A 24458-nucleotide genomic window follows, 5' to 3' on the forward strand; every position below is an offset into this window, starting at 1 on the left:
GCTAAATGGCAGTAATTTAAATCCTCTGCTGCATGCTCCTGGGAAAAGAGAGGAAGGAAAAGGCAAGGGAATCTCTGCAGCTCACACACAGGCTGTGAAGCTCTGAAGACACAGGAATCTCAATTGCCCAAAGCAGCACCAAGGGGATTTTATCTTGCACAGTGTGAGAGAGCATGCAGAATTTAACATCTGATCCAGTGCCTAATGGTTATGTTTCAAACCACATAGTACCCCTCCAGGCCTGCCAGCTAGTGCTGTCCTTGGTAGAGAGTCCTGCCTGGTGGGATTTGATGCACACATTCTGCCTCCATCGCCCTCTGTTCATGCATACTGTTGTTATGTTTAGCCAGGCACTTTCATTTCAGAGCCTGGTTGCTCAGTGATCTATAAACTGGTGCTCATGACGAGGAAACCAAGGTGCCAAAAAAATAACTGGAAGCTTTACAGGACAGTGGAAAGCAAACTGCAAAGAGCACTTGGGTGACACTTTCTTCCACAGGGAATAATGGCATGAGGAAGGTGAGCTGCCCAAAGGTGAGGTTGAAGGGAGCCCCCAAGTCATCCAGGCAAGGCTGAGAAGCAGACACACCTTCAGGAAGCTGCTCCCCCCTCAGGCAGCCCTCCTGGAGCAAGGCGGGGGCTGACTGAGACACTCCCCGGCTCTCCAGGGAATGCCTTGTATGTGCTGCTGCCAGTTGCTGAGGGACGCTGACATCGTCTGGGACAGAATTAGAAAACCTTGAGCAGAAGGACAACATGGCACAAGTGCTAAGTCAGCCGTGTGCTATATGTGGCACACCAGTTGGTGCCTTCTTTCCCCTTCTTTAGATGCTCATTCCTTTGCCTGCTCCTTCAGCAAGGTTTGACTTCAGCCTACACTGCCCTGTGACTGCTATGTGCCCCTGGCTGCATTCAGGCTAGCAACACCTTATGCAGCACTTAAAGGAGTCAAGAGACAAATCTTCTCTCCAGCCAACAGAGCCCTTCATTTGTCCATGTAATCCAGTCTTTGTGCCATTATATAAAGCTGTGTCCAGTGTTCACCCATTACTGCCCTATTTTCCACCACCTGCAAATCCCATGGGGCCGCTCCTGACTGCTGGTGACCCCCCTGCAGTCAGCTCCAGATCTCCTCCCATGCTGTACCTGCTCCCTGACCACCTTCCTGACAGGGTCCTAAGGCCAAGGTCCATAAAACATGCTGACCAGGAAATTTTTCGGGCTTGACTCTCTTCTACACAAGTGTCTACAGCGCATCAGGATGTTCTGCAGCTCTGAGCACCTTGGATAGCAAAAGGCTTTGCTATTTTGTTGAAAGTTGTCTTTCATGCTGTGAGCACTGAAAAGCCAAATCATTAGCAGATTAATTAGGCACTCTGTGGCACACAGCCAGCATTGCAGCTAAAGCTGAGACCTTAAAGTTTGCTGGAAGTGGATTCCTGGCTTAATACTTAGACCTTTGATGAAAAAGGCAAGAATCAAACCAGACAAGCTGTCCCTCTCAAACATGGCAAAAATTACACATTGAAGAGAGCACAAGGAACTCAGCAGCATCTTGGTGTGGAAAAATGCACCCAGTCTCCATCAGTTCAAGAACTGCTCAAGCACAGTAAAATGGACTATATATTCTTTCCAAATCTGTTGTGGATTATGGTAAGTCATATATTCCTGATAACTGCCTAAACACTGAGTTCCTTCCTGGATCTTATTAGGTTCTTGGCTTCAAAAAATCTTCCAAGGTGTACAATTAAACTGGTGTTGGAAAAAAACACCATTTGCATGTATTAGTTTGAAATTTCACTGAACCTCCCTTGTTTGTGGTCAGCAGGCTCCTCCTTGAGTATCCCTGTATTTACATTAGAAAATGTGACCACTTCTCACTTATGGGCTGAATAAAATTTGTGTTTGTACCAGGGGACAGATCCAGACCACAGCAATCTTTCTCAGAGATTGCTGCTTGCCAGGTGGTGCATGTACACTTGTAATTTTTCCTGCTGACATTGCAGCCACCCAGCCTTCAGAAGAGGAACACAGCAAATATTTAACAGCAACAGGTGTCAGATAGGAGTTGATCATAGGAAGGAGAAAACACAATAGCTGAAATTGTAGCAAGTAAGTGTGCATGGGACAGAAGAAAGTCTCCAGGAAAAGAGTGGAATATGCTGACTGTACTTAGGTATTTGTAAACAGGCTATATTCTCATACCTCGCCTGAAAGCAAACTCCCATCAGAGCCGTCTGAGCAACCAACATTTCCCCTGGTACTTGATCTGGTATCCTGCTATGAACTCATCAACAATTCCACTAAACAAATAGGAAGTTAATTGCATTTTCAGGGATTTTAGACAGCAAAAGGCAAAAGTCTCAAAGGGAGTTCATTATGAAACAGCACAGAAGCAGCAGCACTCACCTTTTCTTCCAACAACTCCAGGGCTTGCTGAAATACAGGGGATCTTGTCTTCTACTTCATAGTATGGATTTAAGCCATTAGCTCCCTCCTCCTGAAGAAGGGCCTGACTCCCTGGGCTACAGGAAGCCCAAAACAGAGCTCTCCTTTTAGAACTGAACAGAAAGACAGAAGTCTCAGAGTAAACACACAGGGAGTGCAGCCCAATACAGGTGTTCCCATTTCCATTCTGGTGCTGCAATTGATACCACCTCCCTGTGACTTTAGCCTAACACAAGGAACATATTCCACTTCAGAAGTTTCAGAATGAATCACTTCAATGATCTGGACATAAAACACACTTCCCTTATGTTAGTTCAACTAAATCCAGCCCAAATGCATAAAAGTTTTGCATTGGCCAGAACCACATCCTCATCAATTAAACCAATAAAAACCAGGCAAGCCCCAAGCAAGCTGCCCCTTTTGTCAGTGAGTAGCAGGGCAAACAGGACGTGGCTTCCAACCAACACCTTTCTCACTACTGAATTTTCTGGGCCCTTGAGAAACCTGAAGCTTCATCACTGTTCTTTCCCCTCAACATGAATCCTTTTGCAGGAGAGAAGCATCCATGCACTGCCCAGGAGCTGTGCACCCAACAAGGCAGGTGCCTATGAATTCTCATTCCCTGCTGCTGCCTTCCCTTGAACATGGATCTCAGCAAGTTCTAGCAAGCACAAGGGAGAGCCTGGATTTTCCTCTGGCAATCCTGCTTGCAAAAAGTGGCTGCTAAAAGTGAAAGAGGAGCCTTCCTGCTGCAACCCCTGGAACCCACAGCCTAGGCTGAGATAGCATAGCACTACCAGAGAACTGCAAACCTCCCATGCAAGATCACAGAATCACAGAATATCCTGAGTTGAAAGGGACCCACAAGGATCATTGAGTCCAACTGCTGGCCCTGCTCAGGACAGCCCCAAGGATCACACCCTGTGCCTGACAGCACTGACCAAACATTTCTGGAGCTCTGTCAGGCTTGGTGCTGTGACCACTACCCTGGGGAGCCTGTTCCAGTGCTTGACCACCCTCTGAATGAAAATCATTTTCCTGATATCTAACCCAGTCCTCTCCTGACACAGCTTCATGCCACAGGTACACATCTCTGCATCACCTGGAATGATTTTGCTCCCCAAGGACATACCTGACGTGTTCCCAGAGATGTCTTGGGACACATCCAAGATTGCCAGGCAGATAAACCTGTGGTGTCCTATCCCAGCACCAGAGAACTGACTTGATCCAAATCCTTAACCCAGCAATTGAAATAAGGACTTGCTATCATCCTCCTCCATACCTGTTTTATCTTCTCATCCAATCAATATACAATTATTTTGGGTCAGCACCTCACAAAACCACCTTTACTGGCAGAATGAAGCAGATCTAGACACATCTGCATTCTTACACAGGCCACGATTGTGAAAAAACAACACTAAGTTTGTTCTTCATTCCTGAAATCCTTTCTTCCTTGAAAAAATTATATTTGGTGGTGGCTTTCAGGCTTATTTTATTGCAAATCACAGGTGATCATAGAAATTATTAGATCCTTACCAATTCTTTCTTGCAATGATATTTCTCACAGGTGTAGGGATTCATAAAAATTGGTTTACACTATTTCCATTCAAGTTACTCCTCCAGAATTTATTCTACTGATGGATTCACTGAAGTTTGGTTTGTGCAATGTAAAACATCAGAATCACTGGAGATGCCCCCATCAGGCCCCTTGGGGATGACAGTCCACAGGCTCCTGCTAATCAGCAGCAGTGCAGAGAATCCATGCTATCACCTTCCCAGACAGTCTAGCAGAGCAGGAATCCCTCCATAAAGCACCTTGGAGGCAGCCAGCAGAGCTCATATATCACAGGGTTTAGACTAAAGGCAGAGAAATAGGAAATAAAGTCTTTCCTGATCTGTGTTCCCTAAAGCAGAGACTGAGCCAATGCTTCAAATTATATCCATCAGTATAGGTCTACTGATTCAAAAGTGATGACTCAACTTCCAACAAGTGCCTTGCTCAAGGTCATGGGCTGTAGCAAAGAAGACATGTGAGCATGATCCTACATAAAAGTACACCTTTAGCCACTCTCCATCCCTCTTCTTGGTGTGCATATTTTTGGTAAGTTTACCTTCCTTAAAACACAATAATCTAAAATGCAAGTGCTTGGATATCCTGCCAAATTTTGGATGTCTGGGCCTTCAAGCTTTTAACTTCCGAGTATAGAACACTCTACAGTACAGTTCATGAGACAGAAACATGGGCCCTATCAAAAGCCCTGCACTTACTAGCACAAAACTTCAGGAATCTTCAGAGTAAATACAAGAGGGGTTTCTAGACAAGGGAGGAACAATCAACACTCCTGGATTCTTCTGTGGAAAATCTCAATCATATGGACTCAGGGAAACCATCAAGTCTGAAAGAGTTAGAAGCTGTTTTGCTATCATGGAAAAAGTCTAGTGAAAACACAAAAGCCATCTTCTGAAAGCTGCGTCTCTTGGAGAGCATGGAGAGCAGGGACATCCATCAGGAGACTGAGGGGTAGAAACATAAACAAGGGTCACAGGATGGCAGGCAAACAAGGTGAAAACAGAAGTGCCTCCATTGCCTGATGGCTAGTTTGCAATAATAAATACATTACAAACAATACATACCTTTCAGTATGGGAAGACAACACCCAGCTGATCTCCATTCTATTAGGGCACAGCTTATCCCTAGGAGAGGAAAAAGAAGATCAAAGAAGAAGATTAAAGGAAGCAATTTTCAATTTTAAACACAGTCTTAATGTGATGGAAAGGAATAGTAAGAACAGATGAGAGACACCCGAGGTCAGGTCAGGGAGAGATGCCTTGGCTGAAGGTTCTGTGGTGTTTTCCGTATTTGTCTGCTTTATTTTTAAACATCCAGAGCCTTTGCTTGAGCAACACTTCCTTGAACAAAAAGGAAGCAGAGGAGGAGAGAGGGGTTGTAGAGAGAGAGGCAAATGGGGTTGCAAAATTATGATCTCCCCAGCCACGAAAGTCAAAATTACTATTTGAAACTGAATCCTCCCGGAGTACTACACAGGCATGGGGGGAAAGGGGCCAGGAGGGAAGGAAAGAAAGAAGATTTATTACTTAAGCAGAACTAAAATTCTGATGAGAAAAAGGACCATTCAATCCATGCCCAAATTTCAGATCAACAGCAGATATGAAACTGGGCTTGTTATATTTCCCTCTCCTTTGCATGCTTAAAAAAGACAGGCGAGGTGGATTGGGTTTTAAAGGGGAAAAAAGTCCCTTGATCTCATAAAGCCCTGAACTCTTATATTCCATTTATAGCTCTAGCTAGAATGACATCCCCCTTGATTATCAGGCTGTCCAATCCAGCTGCATGTGTCAGGGCTGTATGAGGCACTAAGTGAAATATATATATGCCCTTACAGAGTTTAGCACATCGGATCCTCCTCCAGGGCACAGGCTGTGGCTCATTCTGACCATTGCTCCTCTCCCAGGAATCACTTGTTAAGCGATTTTTGTTTGTTTGTTTGTTTGTTTGTTTTAAACTTTTTGGGGGGGGGCACTTTTACTTTCCAGTTTAAGCAACACAAAATGGCACCAAAGAAGGACGTAAAGAAACCAGCAGCTGCTGCAGCACCAGCGCCTGCGCCAGCACCAGCACCTGCGCCAGCCAAGCCCAAAGAACCCGCCATCGACCTCAAGAGCATCAAGGTAAATGAGTGTGTGCTGATCATAGGCCCACAGGGGAAAGGCAGTAGAGTCCTGGGTAAGAGTTGCAGTGAAGTGTTGTGTGTGTTTGGTTCTGGTTTGGAGACTGCAAGGAAATGAATGAGTAACCTCAGCTGATAGATTTGCTGACCTGCCTGAGATTTTAACTGTTTTAGTAGCTTTAGGGTGTAAGGCATGGTGCATGATTTAACACAGGAGTGGAGCCTGGGGATGTCAAAAGTATGTTGGAGTGTGGACCTCAGACTTTTTACCCAACTGGTACCAGTCTCACTTGTTTGGTAAAGATAAATTTAAAAAAAAAATGACACAAAAACAACAACAACAAACAAAACAAAACAAAAAAAATGAAAAAAAAACACCTAAAGTAGGTACATGTGGACAGGAAAGGGGTTACAGAAACTTGAAATACAATGTTTTCCCATAGTGCTGTACTAAAACCAATCTTTTATAGTTTAAAATTATTTTCCAAATTTTTGAACCACCTGATGATGCTTTGGTCATGTGCTTTGAGATCAATATGACTTATGTTTAAAAGAAACAAAACAAAACAGTTTAAAACAGAGAGATTTGGCAGTTTTGCCTATTTTTTTTTCATTTGCACTGTACAACAAACACTGGTGAGACCATGAGCAAGAAAGCCACGGATGGAAACATTTCAAGTGGTTTCTTCTCACCCTTACATGTTTGATCACAATTTGTAATTTGCTGCAAATGGAAAGCAACAAAGAGAAAGAGTCTTTTGGAGGTTTCCCTCGGACTGCACTGTCATTTGTTCTCATAATGTCTTTAGATTTTGCATGTCAACCAATATCATTCACTGTTGCCCTGACCCTTCAAAGAAAACTCCTCCATTTCGGGAGATTCTTTACTTAGGAAAGAGGAGAGGGAGGCTAAGCAGTTAAGAGATGAAGAGACAGACTAGTTTCTCTGAGTAGCACTATAAATAGTTATTCTGCACCTACCTGACAAGCTGATTGGTCCCAGGACCAATTTGCTGAATTCTACATAAAGAATCATGCCTATTATGGGTAAAAGAAGAACAAAAACTACTAATAGGACCTATACATGATGAATTGTATTTCAGATACCTTAATATATATAGTATCAAGATGTTAAGCCATTTAGTGAAACTTCTCCAAGTTCACTTTAATTTTACCAATCAGTAGTCAGTATTTTTCTAAAAGAGTATGTATCTTCTCATAAGACTGAAGCTGAAGCCATTGAAAAGAGGGGGAAAAAAAGACATTTTGAAATACTTAGAATTTTGAAGAGTACATGAAAAACCCACTAGTTTTGAGCATACTGTCTGAAAATTAGATTAGGCCTCACATTGCACTAGATGATAGGGAACCAAGCTAGATTTCCTGCTAAATAACTTAATAGGTTTTGATAGCTTTCTATGTCCAGTTAACCAGGAGAAAATAGAATTTTGAACTCCATTGAACCTAGCTAATCTATCTTCATATAAATAATAATATATTACCAGCTAAAAAATGTCAGATTGCACCCTGAGGCATCTTTGCAGTTCACTCCTTTACCCAAATGAAATAGCAGCAAGAAATATACACTGGTAGAACAGAGAAAACTCTCCAGGTTTTGTCATATTCAGACTGGTAGAAGAACATGGAATTTAGGGAGACTTTCTTTTGAAAGATATAAGGCAAAATATTTTCTTCTGAGTCCCAACCAGCCCCCATGGGTTGTTACCCCTTTTCACATTTTGAGAGTTCAGGCAGTGAAGGGAAACAGTTTCATGTTATAAGTAATTTGCCTAGGATATGTGGCAGAGTCAGGAATCAAAGTTTTTGGAGTCTTAGCCAAGTCCCTCAATTATTTCTCAGTCCTTCCATTCAGCCACCAAAGTCTCAGCATAATAAAAGGTACAGCACCATTTCCAGCAAAACTTTGGAGCCAGGGAGTACTTAAAACTAAGCTTTTGACTGGGACTCAATGAACAATCCTGACCTGGGGCTCTTTGCAATGATTTACCAGACATGGAGACAAGACCCACATCACTTTAAACAAGGGGATCAATTGGGCTATGCTTCACTCCTCAGGGAATTAGCAGCCATGCCAGAGCTTGCTACTCAGGAGAGGTGGCTGGGAATGTCAGGCTACAGTGCCAGGATGATTTGGAGAGCCACACAGCAGGTAAACACAGAGAGGATTTGTTAGCTTTTATAAAGACCCATCCAAGCCCCTTGTTACAGCTGGGCTGGGTAAGGGTAGAGTTGCCTAACCAGAGCCTACAGCTTACATTTGGCTGTGCATTTCATTCTCAGTTGGCATCAGAAGTCATAATAGTCTCCAAAACAAACATGGTGGTTTACAAACACGGGTAGTGATTCTCTTGGTGGTACCTCCCCACTCAGATGCCCTTCTTGGCCTATCTTCAGGTAATCTGGTTTTCTGAACTTTTTGGGATACACGTTTTGCAACTTTGGCACTTTTTTTTCTCCTTTCTTAGGAGGACTCAAGCTGGGTTTATCTATCACCATCAGAAGCTGTGATTAAGTTGCAACAGGCCATTCATTCTTTTCTGTTCTTTATCCATCTCTTGAAATTAAGCCAATTAGAGCAAATATTTGGTGATTTGGTAGTGTCAACAGCATCTTATATAAGATGTTGTATTTTTGAGCAACATCTAATGACTATAAAACTGAGTGACAGGAACCCAACTGGTAGACTCAAATCTCTAAACTCAGCCCTTTTACGGCTCACTTTGGGTCACAGCATAACAACCATAGGAAGAGAGTCAAGGCAGAGACAAAGAACTTGGTTTTAAATGGAAATTTGAAGGCCTATTTCCCTCTACTCAGGGAACAGCATAAAAACTCAAGCTTTGCACAAGCCTTTCCAGACCAAATGCATATTTCCAATTTTCTTTATTACTAACATGTCTTGGATTTGCATGAGCACAAAAGTTAAAGATTAAATAATGAATGAGAAGAGAACAGGGCAATGGATGCAGCTGAGAGCTACCAATGGGAACCAACCATGACTAAAATCAAAATGACCATAGAGATAATTTTCTTAAGAGACCCCCAAGAATTCTGCAGTTAAAACTGTGGCCCAGTACACCCCTAAAAAGACAGCTTATCTGTTTTATCAACCTTCTTCTCCCATACAAGCCTGAGTGAGAAGGAATGTTTAACTGATGAAAAACACCACTGTGGGTCTATGTCTGCAACAACTGGAATGAAACATGAATGATGCAGATGTCCCACGCTTGGTTTTGCAACTGAGGCAGTGGGAAATGGATAAACTTCCCATTGCACAAATCTGTATAACTTAGTCCCTATTACCAACAAGAAAATATGTGGGAAATGGATAAACTTCCCATTGCACAAATCTGTATAACTTAGTCCCTATTACCAATAAGAAAAGTATGTTGGTTTCCTAGTGGAAATCTAAGTCCTTCCCACCACATGTAACCAGCCCTTGCACAGAGCCCAGGCTCATAAAATCAACTAGGATGCAAATGCTGAAGATGCTGAGTGCAGTGCTTCACAGGCTTCTGCTCTGCAGATGGTGATCTGAATGTGTAGCGCCCTGATCTGGTGTCACGTTAGGTCCTTTGCTTCAAGGATACAGCTGACTATCCTTGCTTGAGTAGAGACAAAGATTATACAAGTGTCCACAGTGGAAGTGAGGTTCAGGGGTACACAAGGCTTCCTATGCCAGTGTTTTTAAGACTGAAATCCCAGGACATCAATTATGCCATGCCCAACTGCAGATAAGCCACCCAAATGTTTAGGAGAAAAATAATTAAAAGCTACCAACTAGTAAAGGCTTGCTAAAATCTTGTGTAACTGTGTGATGCATGATGATGATGCCTGTTGCATGGAAGCAAGCCTGTGATTGCTTTTCACTGAAGAGCTCTAAAGGCAGTAAAAAGTATTTCTCCAAGTGTCGTTATTTCTTGTTACATTCCCTACTTGAGTAGGTCATCTCTGAACAGACATTGTTTTGGATATAACCAGAGAGAGATAAACTCACTAAAATGCACTGACAGAAAACTCCTGGGCTGGAGGGCAAGCAGCACTGCAAATGTCAGCTGAAGCACTCGGAGAGCTGTTGTGCTGCAGACAAACTCCCCATGAAGCTGTGGAGTGAGAGCAGGAATGTCAACAGTAGCTTTGCTCAGAAGCGCTATGGGCTTTTTTAGGAAACAGCAGGTTTTTACTTGAAACTTTTGGATCAGGTCTTCAAATTATGCCTGATCTAGCTCCAGCTGTGACTCCAGAAGGATTCCCTAGGACTGGTGATCTGTTGGACAAGGTCACCAGTCCCAAGTGTCCGTACAGGTAGGAAGGGGACAAGCGTCAGTATAAATTCAGTCTTAAGAAATGTAGAAGTGCCTCTCTGATGCCATCCAGACCAGCTTCCTGCTACTGCTTTGACCCATGACACAACACCACCCAGGATCCAGCCTGGAACAGCCACAGCCCTCACCTCTCTGAACCTCGCCACTGACATGTCACAACCCATGTTGCTGACAAACACAGGACAAAGCAAGGCGTGGCATAAAAGTGTCCCAGGATAGGCAACTTGGACAACAGACTGCTGCACACCAAGACATCCTCTTGGGACACTGTTGGAAACAACACACAAAAAACCACAGCTTAGTTTTGTTTACAAAGTTTTCAGAAGAACTTTGCCTCCTTTTCTTCCTAAACTGCTGCTAAGCAAGGAGTCCCTCAAAAGTAGAGACTAGCCACACATATTAGTAGAAATTTTTCCTTAATGTTGCTATCCAGAAAATTTTTTTGAAAAATAATGATTTTTTTCTTTAAACAAGATCCATCCTTAGTAATTCACAGCTTTAGCAGCATTTAAAAAAGAATACCTATAGCCTTTAGAGGCTCTGGTGAATGGCAAACCTTGGTAGAAACAGTGGAATTTAAAGCAAATTACACAAAATATAACATTTTAAGAGTGCACAGGATAACTCCAAGTGTTAACAGGAGTTACGTGGCAGAGCTTTACTCCCATCAAACAACCCCACAATATTTCTAAAATACTGTTTTAAGCCCCCTCAGAGCACAGAGACATTGTAAAACATAGTAACAAGATATTTGAGTTAATCTTACATAAAGCAAGAAGGTGACAAATTTAGCCAATGACAAGCAGAGAAAGAAGTTGTGTGTAAGGAGATATGAAACAAGCAACCTGGAAATTTGCCCTTGTTTCACTAAGGCTTTATTACATCTTATACCCACTGCCAAGAAGCACTTTCAACTGACTGGTTTACCACAGAGCACTTAAATGTCAAGTAGCAAGGGTTTAAATTACGTTAACGCTCTATCAGTGCCGCTGGGAGGCATGTTAAAACAAGAAGTCCCTGCAAAAGCAGGGCTCCAGAGCCTCGTATCTTGTGTATCCCCTTGATTATACACATTCAAGCACAAAAGCAATTAGAAAAGGAACATGTTTACAAATGAGTACTGCTGAAGGCACTTTCCCCCCGAAGCTAATGAAATGTGTTTAAAAGGATATGATCAACAGTGCAGCTAGAGTGCATATCACACCCAGATATTTCAGAAGGGCACATTAATTAAACGTCAAGGCTCATCCAAAAGTTTTTGCACAGCTGCAAAGCAACTGTGAAGTTACAAGTTTTAAAAATCTGTAAACTGGAAAGTTACACAAAATGCTTAGGAAAAAAGTCAAATTAATCTGCAGTCAAGTCATTTAATCTCAGAGATATTTTTTAACTATTCTTTCAAACCTCATAGTATCACACATGCAATTTTCTCTCCCGTATTAATGGTGGTTGTTTTTATTCTTTCTACAATTGTATTTCTAGGCAGCTCTGTTCTCAAAACAGACCTCAGTTTCTCAAGAGCTCTTCTGCTAGTGTTTCTCTGCCTCACATGGCAGGAATCTAAATCCATCAGGCTGTTAATTCTCACTTAAATGAGAAGCAGCCTCTCTAAAACCTATGGCATTGATTGCACAAGTTACATAACTGAGGCAAGGGATGGGAAAAGGGCAACCTGCTTCTCAGAGGGGTTTGGAAGCTGTATAATCCTGCACTCAGTGATGTCTACTAGAAAAGATGTGCAGCTGTATTGATCAAGGAGCAGACATTAACGGTGAGCAGGTATCATACTGTAGGCACAATCCTAGCTTAACTTCATTAAAAAAAAAAAAAAAAGAAAAAAATTCCTCTAGTCCTCATAGAAGGCTAAATATACAAGAGTATTGTAGGAGACTCAAATTTTCTCCTCTCTGATTTTCCAAGATATCTGATTTGGTTTAACCTCTTTTAAAGACAGTGCCTTGAAATATCTGATGACTCTTTAATAAACTCCTCAGGTGACTCCTTGTCATTCATCCAAAAGGTAAAAAGCAGATGGAGCAGCTTAATGCTGTAACTCCCAGCATCACCCTTTCCCAGGGCTTTTCATCCTGTCCAGACCTTTCCTGAGTTACAGTGAGCACAAGGCAGCTTCCCCTCAGCACAGCTGTACTTACTCCCAGTACCCACAAGCCTAAAGAGGTGAGCACAGCATCATACTGCAAAGCTTGGGGCCCTAAGGCACATAAACCAGTGATTTTTGGGAAATCAGGAACTTTGTTAATAATTTGGAAATAAGGATTTGTGTGGATTGGGTCTCTGTTTAGCTGGTGATAAAGACTTACATACAACCCCATCCACCCCACCCAATACTGGGACCTGGTCAAAATGCCTCTAGCAACAGAATTACTAGAAGGTGGACACAGATAATGCAAGGAACAAAACAAAAAAAACCACCAAACTCAAAACACACCACCTTTTTCTTCAGCACAGATAGCCTTCTGGATAATAACTCTGCCCATAAATAAGGGCTATATGAAGTTAGAAAAATCCAAGGCGTTCTGGTCTTTCCCATGTGTTTCAGTCGCTTCAACCTTTCATTCTTTTTGCTAGGGGTCGGGCATTCAATTTTTGTTAAACTGGACTCCCTGAAATATCAAAATCATCCCTAAAGCCTCAAGACTCACAGTGTCCTCTGACAATGCAGAGAACATTGCCAGGATCAGAACAAAGACCAGATCACTGCAAAATATTTCTTTGTCCCTTTTGAATTTTCTGAAAGTTCCTTGTAGAATCAGAAATCTCACCTTTAATTTCTTTCAAGGAGTATTTGACATATTTTTCATCTAGGCCATTTTGTAGAGGCCCTTACTGAAAGCCTTAACCCCCCAACAGACCTATTGTCTTAGAGCAGGGCTGTTCTTAACTTAAGTGAATGCAACATGTCCATGCTAGAGTATTCCTCCCCAGTAAAACTCTGTCTAGTGAGATTTTATTCAAGGATCAGTACTAAAATGAAGGGCTGATATGGTGCACTTGTTTTTTCTCATTTGAAATCTGAGACAAAGTCTTATATGGTCAAAAGATAATTATCTTATGTGTAGACCCCTCTCAATTGATAGATATTTGATAGCCCATTTAATCCAGATGAGTAATCCAGGTACCTGTTTTCTATGCCCAAGACAAATGCACTCCAATTATTTTTTGCTTGGCATCTTTTGGGATGAGCTTTGTTGTAGCCAAACATAAAACTTATCTGTTCAAGAAAATGAGTCTAAGTTTTCCCTAAAACAAAAAACAAACAAACAAAAAATTCAGCTCTGTTTTCAGGGGAACACTTCCCAGTTGCCAGCACTGCAGAGCAAGACGCTGAGGGCAGAAGGAAAATTCCACAAAAAGCAGCATTCTACATTGACCCAGACACCATTTCAGCTCTGCCGAAGTCTTCAAAAGCTCCTCTATTAATTCATGGAGAGTGATGGCCAAGATTTCGATGACCTTTCTCACTTGCCCAATTTCCAGCCCCAGCTGGTGTAAATCAGGAGCTCTGCACTGTGCTATGTCAGCAAACCCAGGGCAAAAACACCAGTCCCTTTTCTATGCAACTGCACCTGATTGTGGCTACACCATCAGGAACACATCTCTGTTCCCACAGGCTAATAGATTACAAATAGCAAAAGAAACACCAAAACCCAACAACAAACCAACCAACCAAAAGCAAAGGATTATCAGTGAAGCTTTTTTTCATACTCAGTATATTTCCAGGTATTTCTAAAAAAATGCAAATAATTTGTTTGAATAGAGCTTTTCCCAGCTAAAATGGCAAGCTCAGAAAAATCTTTGCAGTTGCATCTTTATTTTTTTTAAATAGGAGGTAGGAGGTTAGTATCTCAAATACATTTAATTTGACTGTTCAGTTTAGAAACACCAGTAAAATTAAGTCAGCTTGAATTTGATCCTTTCATTCAGAGTCCTCAATATAATGAAAAGACACGATCACAAAGGTTATGCTTCTCTTCAGGGTAACGAAGTAAGCTACAGGAGAAAGTTTTTCTCACTAATCACATCTCATCATTAGAAAACCAAGAGCAGTGATTGCTTAATAGAGGCAAGCAATAGAAGTTAAAAGGGGGGATTTGAGTTCAGAACTGAGAGTCTGTTGTTGTCACACAACTATTCCCACCCTGGCTTCATGACACTCTTGATCTGGTTGAGGCAACAGGGAAAGGAAGAAGCTTGGAGCAAATTTTGCTAATCCTTTTACATGTCATAACATCCGTTCAGATATTTGACCTGGTCTTGGGGGATGCTACATGGCGGGCCTAGGTCTTTTCTAGTAAAAAAGCTGCAGCCTCTACCTCCTGCTCCCTATCTGTTGGCTCACCATGACCACCCTAAAACCCAAAAAATAAGTACCCCTTTCCCCACCATAAACAGTCATCCTTCCAGTTCACAAAGACTTTTGGGGTCCTTAGCTTCTATCACAGTTTCTCCTTTGCCTCAACCTCACAAACACCTGAGCAGCACCACTTCTGCACACACCTGTGAGCTCTAAACCCAGCACCCTGGTGCCCTGCCTAACCCCAGCCTCAGAGGAAGAGTATCCTAGAGATCACAGGCTACCATGAGTATAGATTTTCCACTGCCCTGCAGGGTACATCTACACATTAGCCACTAACTTAATATAATTTGTTCCAAAATACACAGATAATTATTCCCTTTAAAATGTTAAAAATTTGGAAAACGTGATCAGTGCAGAGGAAGAGCTTCACAGCAGGATACCACCTCTGTTGACAGATAACTTTTCTGCTCAGTGTCAACAACTTGATCCCCCTGAGCAGACAGGCAGCAGAACTACTCATCTAATGTTGGGCACTGTATTATCCATGTAAGGGGTTGAGCAAAGCCCCGCAAAGATATGAGGACCATTCAGCTGCATCTCATACATCCTGCAAGCCATGTGTATAACCAGCCAGCTGGGCAAACATGTGGCACTCCTCACCCTCAATGCTCCTTGCTCACTGATTCTACAGCTTATCAGAGAAATAGAATCCTTCCCTATAAGGAAGTCTTTGTAGATCTGGACAAGGAATATCTCCTCCTGATGGTATGGACCCAGAAAGTGCTGACGTGAATCAAACTTACTGCTTGTCACTCCCTGCCCCTCTACAGCCTCCTAAAAATAGCCATCATAAGATGTCTATCAAGACATGGAGCCTCCTGTCACTTTGCCCTAAGAAAGCTAAAGAACTCGCCAAGGGGAGGGACCTCTTCCTTCTGACACCTAATCCAGGCAATGCCGTCATCACTACCAGATAAATAAGGGGAAGAAAGGCAAGGAAAGCAGGACCACTCTCAAGACCTCTCAGCTAATCCTTTCTGCCTTTCTGCTGCTCTGCATTTCCAACTCAATCATGGTGGGTGCACTGGAAAGCTAATGGTTAGCAGCCAGCCAGTGTATTTTACATAAGTAAATTGGGCTTCTTGCCCACGTTAGGTCTTGGGGGGTGGGGGAAGGACAGTCCAGAAGACAGTTTAGGTTTGCTTGGTTTTCCTGTCTAAACTTAAAGGACTATGCAAGGTTTTCCAGCTAGCCTCCAGTTCCGAACTAGGCAACAGTAGTGGTGCAGCTTCCACAGCTTCCAACAGAAGGGTTACAATTTCCTAACCTTTTTTTAATCAAATGCAACCAGCTAAAGTGGTGAGGACAAATTGTATTTTTATATAAGCAAATATCATAGATTAGTACTTTATGAAACAACATACCATCAAAAACTAATTTGAGACATAAAGGGATTGATTTAATTTCTGTGTTAATGAAAAGAACCCTGCTTGTTTAAAAATATTACTTCAAACTGTAGAACTAAAATGGATCTATGCTGGAACAGTAAATGGACCTGATGGTAATTAATGACTTCTTTGTTAGCTAAGAGACTTTCAATTTTTGTCGCTTCTTGCCATAGCTCTGGCTTTCCTTGGGATGTAGATTTTATTGAAAACTTTAAGAATAGACTTGCTGATGTGTTTTTACACAGGAAGTTGCTAGATTATGTTGCTATGGCCTAACTACATTAGGTGAGACAGACGTGAAAGCACACAGGTACTTCGTGCTATTTACTTTCTCTCAGTGCATTTTCAGCAGTACTACTTCTTTTTTCTCTCTCTTTTCTCCCCAACTGCAGTCCTTCTCTGCTGATGAAATCAATGGTAAGTGACATCAAAGTTAAACTTTAACAGGGGGCAGGAGGGGGAACACAATGGCTACCAAATGCTAAATATTCACTAGCCTTAACAGCTCTTTCGCTATCTGCATTACTTCTGCACATTTGACAGGCCAAATTTTTGCTCTTTTGGAAGATGACTCATGGACTGAGCTGGATGCTTTAGAAAACACACAGGTTGTCCCCCAGCCCCCCCTTCCTAAGCTATTTTTTGTGATTAATTTCCTTCCAACAGATCGAGTTCTCCAAGGAGCAACAGGATGGTAAGTTACAAGAGAGCTGATGTGTTTTACATGTATGTGGATTCAGAAAAGAGCTACAGGCTCAGAAATTAACTTTTATGAAACAATGAGCTAAGACTTCATCTGGTATGAATCACCACACTCTTGACTTCAGAGCAGTGCTGATGACTTAAGCTGAAGAAGAAGGTGACCATAGATCTACGTGTAATTTATCTGGATGTTTGTTTACATGCTATCTGAACTGAGAAGTTTATACCATGGTACAAAGAGGAAATACACTGTCTCTACCTACTGAATATTTTTCAGTTGTGCTCCTGTTCTGGCTCTTCACAAGGGTGCTGAATACAAGTCTTAAACTTGACCATCCCGGGGGAAATAGGCAGAAGGAGGACAAGACAAGGAGGAAGTGGGTTGAAAATTTGACTTAGCTGCAGTAACTTTGCAATCTCATGTGAACAGAAGAAGCAGGAGTTCTATGTGTCAACTTCTACCAGGAGGTATTGTGGAAGGGAAGGAACAAATGCTGTTTTACTGTAAAAATATTCTTTAAGCATGGAAATAGCCAGCAAATAAGTGACCTGTGTAAACTGCTGCTTACACAATGGTCTGGATATGCTGCAATTCTTGAGCATCTCACTGTATTTTTTGTTTCACAAGCAACTTGCAGCTTCCAAACTTTTTATTTCAAGCTTCTAGAAAAATTCTGACATGAACGATAATTCTAACTGAAGCTCTGAAAATCTAATTTTAAGTGTTTCAAATAGCCTAAGAGATGCATTTGGGCTATATTAAGTAACATCTAAAAATGTCAAAAAATCAGTAGCACATATATTAGACTGAAGAAAGTGTTTAGAAAAGAAGATACAAGGATTTCCTAGAAATTCAGAGGGAGTGGAATAGCTAGAAACAGGTCTTGATAGAGTCCTAAACTTTGTGAACATGAGCCTGTTCTCAGTTACATCATCAAAGCAATAAGGAGAGGTATAGTGCAGCAAGTGAGACCAGTAACAATTCTCTTCTTGCAGCTCAAACTCTCTTGGTCACAAAAAAAAGTCATTTGGACTCTTCCTTACTTTTTAATTCTGAAAATTTTACAAAAGGATTGGGAGGGTTCATGGAAAAATGTCCTCAATTCAAAGCTGCTGGCATGTATAATGAAGCAAAATATTTCTTACAGCTTCCCTACGTACTTCAGATCATTCAGCTGCTGTAACATTACAATGACTGAACCTAGCAGCAGAGAAATGGAAACTACTTGAGAGAGGGAGAATTTCCCAGGAGCAGAGATGGCTCACCCTCAGTAACTATTTCCATCACACAGGTTGATGCACCAGCAGCTGGGTAGTACCATCCTCAGAAAGATTTTAAACATGCTTGCTCCAGCAGAGGTATAAATTAGGACTGGCTATTAAAAAAAAAAAAATTAAAAATAAAAACCCCACAGCAAAGATATAGTGCAGTGAAATGCATGCCTGAGAGACAAAAATAAATCAGTTCTTTTCTCCAAGCTGGGGAGCTGTGTTCAGAACCCAGTGAACATAAAACTTCATGGGGTTTACAAAATGCAGAAACTCTCCTGATGGCTTTGCTATTAGCACACTGGCATTGTTTTATACCTCGCTGCAGCTAAAGGTCATTGATTTAGCAGATGAAAGATTAGATCATATGGTATAAATCACTACAGCTCCACTGATCTCAGCTGGGGGAGCTGATACCAGGAAGCTCTATACAAGTCTCAAAGGCCATAATTTCATACCCTGCAATAAAAGCTGTAAAGAAAGAGAGTTAGCAGCAAAGGGTTATAGGTGTCTCACATCAGACAGTAAGAGGATTAGTTTCAGATGTATTAGATTACAGCCAAGCAGGCTGACACTCTGTATCAGCACTTTTACTGGGTGCCAGCAACAACTCCACCAGGCTGGTACAAGGAAGACTAAAGCATAAACAGAAATACTTCTGCATCACATGTTCCCAGCACAAGATGAATGAAGACATGATCTGAAATGTGGCTTCTTACTCCTAAACCTGCCCCAAAGCAGAATGAACATTCCACAGGCTGCGAAACACAAAGCCTGTCTGGCTGCTGGATGTGCATCACGGCCAAGGAAAAGACACTTTACTTGGTTTACTTGGAGCTAAACCACAGCATCATCAGACACTGCAGTGCAGAAGAGATCAACAGCACAGTCCAAGATGCTTGTGGCATATGAAGTTCAAACATAGCTTTTTAGCCACACAGTTGACTTTTGTCCCATCCTCTTTTTTTAAAGACACAGTTTTTTATTCAAATACTCTAAAAAAGCCAAAAAATATAGTAATATGATTGACACGGAACTTCACAACAGAAGATGAAGGCTGGCAATGCAATGAAGGCAACTATCTGTGCTGATTTTTGTAGGAGAAATGCCTGTACCCAAAGGTCTTGTCCAACAAGGGGAAATAAGTGAACACTGATCACTCGGCAGCACTGAAGGAAGTGAAGTCTCAAAGTGAACACACTGGAAATGCACAGGAAAAAGCACCACGAGTACTTCCACTGGAAAAGCAGAATATGCATTCATCTGTAAGAAGCAGGGACAGACTACAAAGCACAGAAAAAAAGAGGGAACAAACATGTTTAGAAATCCCATTGTAAGGCAATTCTAAGGGAAAACAACAGTAAAAGCATTTGAAATCCACCTTCTAGTTTCCTATTAGCACTGTGTAGTTGAGATGCTGAGATTGCAGGCAGAACCCGCTGAAGCAGGCAGAGGGTTTGCACTGCTAGGCACTTGACAGTCCCAGTTCTCTGGAGAGATAAGGTGGAGTGGATAACAACATTTTTACCATCTGCTGCTACATCATGTGAAGAAACCTGCTCTTGAATGACAATGTTGGTAGAGAACTTATCTTCCCCTGTCCTTGAAATAGCTACAGGGTCAATCATAAAGCTATTGATGGCTATTAGAACCAGGAAAGATATGAAAGGTAGATATAAAAGTTTAAAAATAGTGAAACAGAAATGTCAGAGGGGAGGAGTTTTTCTTGGGACTGTGGGCCAAAGATTCCCCTGGCTGACTCCCCTGGAGTCAGTGGAACAGTGCCAGGAGACAACAGGCTCACATTTTTGTCAATAGGGAGCTGCCTGGCTCAATGTCGATCTTCTCTTGCAGACTTCAAGGAGGCCTTCCTCCTCTTTGACAGGACTGGTGATGCCAAGATCACCCTCAGCCAGGTTGGCGATATCATCCGGGCACTGGGGCAGAACCCTACAAATGCAGAAATCAACAAAATCCTGGGAAACCCAAGCAAAGAGGGTAAGTGCCCTACAGTCTTTTGGGCCCTTCTTGAGACTGAGGAACAGAAATGAGGCAACACCAATAGTCACAGCAGGAGAGAGGGGAGCTCTTACTCTGATGGGGAGTGAGGGGGACTATGCAACAATACATGGTATTGCACTAATTTCTTTGGAAGAAAATGATGCTGATGGGGAATAGAGGAAAACCTTCCCCTTAGGACATAGGGAGTTCTCTGTAGGGACCATTTTGGTGTCAACTCAGTGTAGGCATAACACACACTCATTGTTGCTCACAGTCCATTAGTGCCCCAGCTTTTCCTTGGGGAGCTGTGAGTCCATTTCTAACAACTGATACTCAGCTCTTCAGGTCCTTCCAGTGCAAGAATTTCTGCATAAGCCAAGACATGTCCCAGGACTGGAAACCCATCTGTATATTTCAGCTGACTGGAATGGTCTTTCTAAAGCTCCTACAATCCTGGGCACACTGAGGCATATATTGGCCATTTATTATTGCAGCCATTTTTTATTTCCTTTTCCTCCCTTTTAGAGATAAAAAGAAAGGATAAATAATGTAGTCCCCTCCTTTTATGAGGACCTAGAAGCAGGTGATCCCTGATTTCAGTCATGCAGAACCATATTAAAATAAGCTAAATTATTTTCACATCCTCTGGCCTGGTAAAGACAGCTCTGAGCAACAACTTAGAAAGCTTTGGCAGAAGCAGGAAGCATTGAGGACAAACATGGAGGTGAGATCATACCAGGACTTGAAGTGGTTCCAGCAATAACTGACAGTAAATTCGATATAAGCTACATAGCAAAATAGGTTTTGTAACAACTACATAATGAAAAATATCTGTCATATTTCCATCTATTATATTTTGCTGCTGCCCAGATGAAGGCTGGCAATGGAAAGATCCAGGAAGAAGGAAGAAAGAATAGAAAGGTTATTTTATTTGACAGCCTTGATCAAAAAAAAAACAAAAACAAACCCCAAAACAAAGCAAAACGAGCAATAACTTTTGGTTCACGAGAGGAAAGGGGTTAGATGGACTAAGCTCAGGAGGTCTTAAACCTCCATTGTGAACATGCCCAAATTTACTATTGGTAATCCACCACACTGTACTTTCCTAGTTTTAATTCGTTTATTTTTTTGCTAGTAAGCTCTGCCACCACATCAAAGAGACTCTGAAGAGGTCAGTAATGTGAGAAACCTCAGGGGCTTGTCTAAGTCACCACATCCCACTCTGGTTACCTTTTCCCCATTGCTGGGGCTCAAGATTTTTGTTTGACTGTATTCTGCAGTTCCCTCACTCTCCAAATCCTTTCACAGATTAACTCATAGAGCAAATTACATTTCTGAAAGAAAAATATAGCATGCACACAAGCATACAAAGCTATGTGAGAAAGATCCTGGAGCAAGGATGTGAAAAATCAGATGTATGTGAAAACTAACTCACAGGATAAGAGAATCCAGATTCTGCAAAGGAACTGTCAACTTTTGAGGCAAAGACTAGAGTAAAGGCTAGAAAAAGCTGTGAAAATGAGGTAGGGGAGGCTCTCCCACATTTGAAGGCAAATATGTCTAAGGAATACACATACAAATGTCTAGCATGTAGCAACTGGTGTTTTTCTCCCAGAGATGAATGCCAAGAAGATTACTTTTGAAGAGTTCCTGCCCATGCTGCAAGCAGCTGCCAACAACAAGGAACAGGGCACCTTTGAAGACTTCGTTGAAGGTCTGCGTGTCTTTGACAAGGAGGGCAACGGCACAGTCATGGGTGCTGAGCTCCGTCATGTGCTGGCTACCCTGGGTAAGGGATCATCCTCTCTGCAAGCTCCTCAAACACTGCTGCTGCTTGAAGGCATGAGAGAGGGTGGGAAGGTAGTCCAAACAGTTCGAAGAAGCAGGAGGCTACCAAGTCAGACAAGACTCTGGGCTTCCTAACTGTGAATCCACAAAGAAAGCAAGCAGAGCTTTGGGGTTTCTACTAAAGACCAAAGGAAAAGGCTAGGCTTATGACACCTAAATTCAGGCAAGATATTATGAGTGAGTGTTATTTGATGAATAGAGAGAAAAGTGTGTACATCTCAATGATGTAACACAAATGGACAAAAGTAGAGGATTTGCTGCATAGTTTCTTTAGTCTGTGGGAATAACTAGAATCTCTATGCATATACGTCTCTGTCTTCTAAAGAAAGTTGAAATTAATTAAGCTCATGTCATATATAGGTGTTTTTTCACTATCTCAGAAAATAAGGAAAGCCTTTGGAAAAGCTGTAGGTTTCAGCCTCAGTTCTGTGTGGAAGAATGAAACAAGTTCTGTCCACTCTCAGGTGAGAAGATGACAGAAGAGGAAGTAGACGAACTCATGAAAGGTCAGGAAGACTCAAATGGCTGCATCAACTACGAGGGTAGGTGCAAGAGTTCAACATCCATTCTACATTTCTCCTCTCTTACACTTTCATTACAGTGGGCTTTTAGCCTCTCAGGCATATCATGCAAAGCTCCAGCTGTGTTAGGTCAAAAGACTTACATGTGAAAACGACCGTGGCAATATGCGTATCCTGCAGTCACACCATGCAAAAGACTCAATTCAGCCACAGCAGAGGAGGCTGTTTTGGTCAACACCAAATCTCTAGACTCTGACTTTATGTAGAGCAGTTGCAGTGATTGTATCCAATAGCTACTGTCTTATCACACTTCAGCAAGAAGAGAGCTTGATTTGTACAACATTAAACACTTAAAACCCTATCAGATCAAATCTGACCAGGTACACATTTTTAATGCCATCAGCTCATGAACAGCTGTTATTTTTAGTTATTTCCCAAGGTAACATTTGCTGCTCCTTCTAACTAGCGTATCTGTATTTTTCCACAGCATTTGTAAAGCACATCCTGTCTGTCTAAGAGGAATTCTCCAGGTACCAAATGCTATGTTGTTCTCATTTGCACACTTAACTTCATCTGCTTGCTGTGCTTAAAGGCTTCTACATGGCCAACAGAGGCTACAAAACCATGACACCAACATTTCCCCAACAATATGAAAATAATAAAATGAGAAAAGCAAAGATAGCAGGAGTGAAGGTTCCTGGCTGTTGTTCACAGCCCTGTAACTCATCGTTGTTTAGTAGGTTTTTCAAACACAACGCAAATTGACAGCCTGAGACATTTATCCTACAAGCACAATTGAGATTTTTTTTTTTTTTAACTGAAATCAAAGCAACACCTTCTAATAATTTGTAGATTTCTGTTAAGACAGAGTGGCCTGAATACTCATGTGAGCTACTGAGAACAGGTCTTCAAACAAAATAATCATCTGAAGAAGTATATTGTCACAGTCATGATCAATAGCCAAAAGAAGGCTTCAAAAGTATCCAATTATTTAGCAAATAGGGGAAAATAAAAACAACAACCCCCTGCCCCCCACCCCCAACCTTTATATGCTACTATTTTTCCCAGAGAAAGAAAAAAAAGAAAAACAAAAAAACAAACCCCGAAGTAGCAGCTGTCTTTAAAATGCAAACAAACTATTGTGGGCTTATGTTAATCATCAGCTATTCTATCCAAGGAAATAAAAATTCCCAACTGTAGGAAACAAACACCTCAAAACAGAAATCAAGGGCTCAGTTTGTCATTTTGCAAGTGTTTCTTCAGCCAACATCGACTTCAAATACAACTCTCCCATTCCTTCCCAGAACAAGCCAAACTCAGAAAGACCAGAGGGCACTCAAGATTTGCCTGAAATTCTTCCTCAGTCTGTCACCATCAACATGGAAACTGCATAGAACTGGATGATATGACTCCAACCCCACCACTTCTTACCAGTACATCCATGTATCACCTTTGGGCCACTACACTTTCATTTAAAAAACCTGAGCTTTTATCAAAGCAAACCTCATGGAATAAACTCTTACCATCCAGGGTCCATCCATCCCAGCCATCTCTTTCCATGTTATTTGCATTGAAAATATGTAATTTCTCGGAAAAATAAAGCATCCATATATCCTTGTGGTCACTTTGTGGCTATAAAGTCTTTTTTTCCCCATCTGTTCAAACCCGCTCAAAGCAGTATTCAGCAGTTAATTCATTTTCCATTGTGTGGTATATTGCATACCACAAAATAAATTTTTATAAAAGAAATACAAATATAGACATTTCCAGTAGGTCACTCTACTTGATCTGAATGAAAAATTCTTTGTTTGGGGTCTGGGAGGAGGAGTAATTAATTAGGGCACTACCACCAATATCAGCATTTACAA

The 24458-nt window shown here is 41.7% G+C and overlaps 1 protein-coding gene across 2 annotated transcripts; it reads left to right on the forward strand.

The window, feature by feature from the left end:
• Nucleotides 1–5879: 5879 nt before the first annotated feature.
• On the forward strand, nucleotides 5880–24218 carry MYL1 (myosin light chain 1). Of its 2 annotated transcripts, none has more exons than XM_069021459.1 (7): nucleotides 5880–6138; nucleotides 16916–16943; nucleotides 20075–20218; nucleotides 21837–22010; nucleotides 22534–22611; nucleotides 23078–23120; nucleotides 23895–24218. In XM_069021459.1, exons 1-6 carry the CDS (start codon nucleotides 6019–6021, stop codon nucleotides 23104–23106), a joined length of 573 nt encoding a protein of 190 aa, XP_068877560.1. In that variant the 5' UTR covers nucleotides 5880–6018; the 3' UTR covers nucleotides 23107–23120; nucleotides 23895–24218. The 2 variants fall into 2 exon arrangements, with proteins under 2 accessions (XP_068877560.1, XP_068877561.1); XM_069021460.1 differs by lacking the exons at nucleotides 5880–6138; nucleotides 16916–16943 and adding exons at nucleotides 15808–15876; nucleotides 16642–16666.
• The last annotated feature ends 240 nt before the right edge of the window (nucleotides 24219–24458 follow it).

This window comes from Aphelocoma coerulescens, chromosome 7 (assembly GCF_041296385.1).
Source record: "Aphelocoma coerulescens isolate FSJ_1873_10779 chromosome 7, UR_Acoe_1.0, whole genome shotgun sequence".
NCBI lineage: Eukaryota > Metazoa > Chordata > Aves > Passeriformes > Corvidae > Aphelocoma > Aphelocoma coerulescens.